Below are 1,437 nucleotides of genomic sequence, written 5' to 3'. Positions count from 1 at the left end.
CGCAAGGCATGTCCCATCTTTCTAGTTTACATCTATGATATCTTTATTCTGATATTTATTACAGTTTGTATGATAATGAAAATGGCCCCCTTTTTTCAGCATCACTGCAGGAATTGTGGAGATATTTTTTGTGACAAGTGCACCCAAGGCAGGACTGCTCTTACAGCTGATGACAATGCTCCAGTTGTTCGAGTTTGTGACAGATGCTTGGTATGTAGCAACGGCTAATGCACTTCTCGCTTATCATTGTTTTCCATAGTTCTCTCAGAAGTCTTTGCAGACTAACTTATAGCATGCCATTTCTTTATAGGCTGAAGTTTCTCGTAGGTTGAGCACTGCTAAAGATTCTTCTGTCAGCGGATCAACTGGATTGCCAAGTCATGAGGATCTTGCAAAAAAGCTTCAGGTGACACTTAGTCTGAAGTTTCCTCCACGGTATTTATTGTGTTGTTTGTCTGTCGGCATTTACTGATGAGATATAAGCTTTTGTCCCTCTGTCTCTGTCTTGCTGTACCTCATTTCTCTCTCTCATTATATATTCTGTTGCATGCCGTGACAATGTATGCTCACACTCACACCTGCACTCCAACTCATAGATTTTTAACCTTTTTTTATTGTCTCCTTGTATCCATCGTTATCTCTCTCATATAATGTCAAACTCTCAAATGTTTGGAACATTATTATGTAAATAAATTCCATGGTGGTGTTATAACCTCTCAAATTGAAATATGTTTAGGCTGTTGAATATCCTTCAAGTGTTATGCGGTACAACATTGCATTCATAACATTCTAAAAAATGTTCCATGATGCTGGTCATCATGGGCAGAGTAGCTCTGTATTCTGATGCTGAGATTTAGGTGGTACTATGGATTAAGCATGACAATCACTCATTTGCAATATTTCTGAATGAAAATAATTCTGTGGATTTTACTTGTTTCAGATGCACATAATGCATAGCCAAATCAGTGTGTTTATTTTCTTTTTATTCAGTGTTGACCAAGCCACATGTGATTTAAAGTTTCAGTTTACAAAATTAATTCATCTTCTTTCCTAGTATTTCCATGTTCTATGTAGTGTTCTTAGAATAGGATGAATTGGGTTTGTCACATGATACTTTTCGCTTGTTTTTACAGGAGGAGATGGAAAGAAACCGCAAGGCGTCATCGGGTAAATTTTAGTGCTGAACTGCGTAATCTTGTTCCAGTTTGTGGCATTTACGTATTTGTAGTGCATATGTTTGTGCTTTCGTTTCTAGAAAAATTGTTTCTAGAAAAATTGTTCGGCATTTTTTTTTTCTTTTTTGTCTTTTAAGGGACTTGGCTATTTCCAAATAAAATCCAGTTTGTGCTTGTCTAGGGGTGTTTCTCTTTGAGCAGTTGATCTCATTTGTACTTGGTTTCTCCTCTCTTGGTTTGTTTTTTTGTTTTTTGTTTTTTT

At 36.5% G+C, this 1,437-nt stretch overlaps 1 protein-coding gene across 1 annotated transcript; it reads left to right on the top strand.

Moving 5' to 3' along the window:
* Positions 1 to 66: 66 nt before the first annotated feature.
* Positions 67 to 1,431, top strand: LOC111376674 (protein FREE1-like). The gene is made up of 3 exons (XM_022999644.1): positions 67 to 210; positions 311 to 406; positions 1,134 to 1,431. Exons 1-3 carry the CDS (start codon positions 70 to 72, stop codon positions 1,176 to 1,178), a joined length of 282 nt encoding a protein of 93 aa, XP_022855412.1. The 5' UTR covers positions 67 to 69; the 3' UTR covers positions 1,179 to 1,431.
* Positions 1,432 to 1,437: the final 6 nt, after the last annotated feature.

Source organism: Olea europaea, unplaced genomic scaffold, assembly GCF_002742605.1.
Source record: "Olea europaea var. sylvestris unplaced genomic scaffold, O_europaea_v1 scaffold1545, whole genome shotgun sequence".
Taxonomy (NCBI): domain Eukaryota; kingdom Viridiplantae; phylum Streptophyta; class Magnoliopsida; order Lamiales; family Oleaceae; genus Olea; species Olea europaea.
This window is presented reverse-complemented; position numbering and strand designations above follow the sequence as displayed.

What these genes read in the sequence shown, in the direction of transcription:
- LOC111376674 (XM_022999644.1), top strand. Translation starts at nt 70, where the DNA reads ATGATAATGAAAATGGCCCCCTTTTTTCAGCATCACTGCAGGAATTGT. An exon ending in GAGTTTGTGACAGATGCTTG is followed by an intron (nt 211 to 310) that starts GTATGTAGCAAC and finishes ATTTCTTTATAG; the next exon opens with GCTGAAGTTTCTCGTAGGTT. An exon ending in ATCTTGCAAAAAAGCTTCAG is followed by an intron (nt 407 to 1,133) that starts GTGACACTTAGT and finishes TTGTTTTTACAG; the next exon opens with GAGGAGATGGAAAGAAACCG.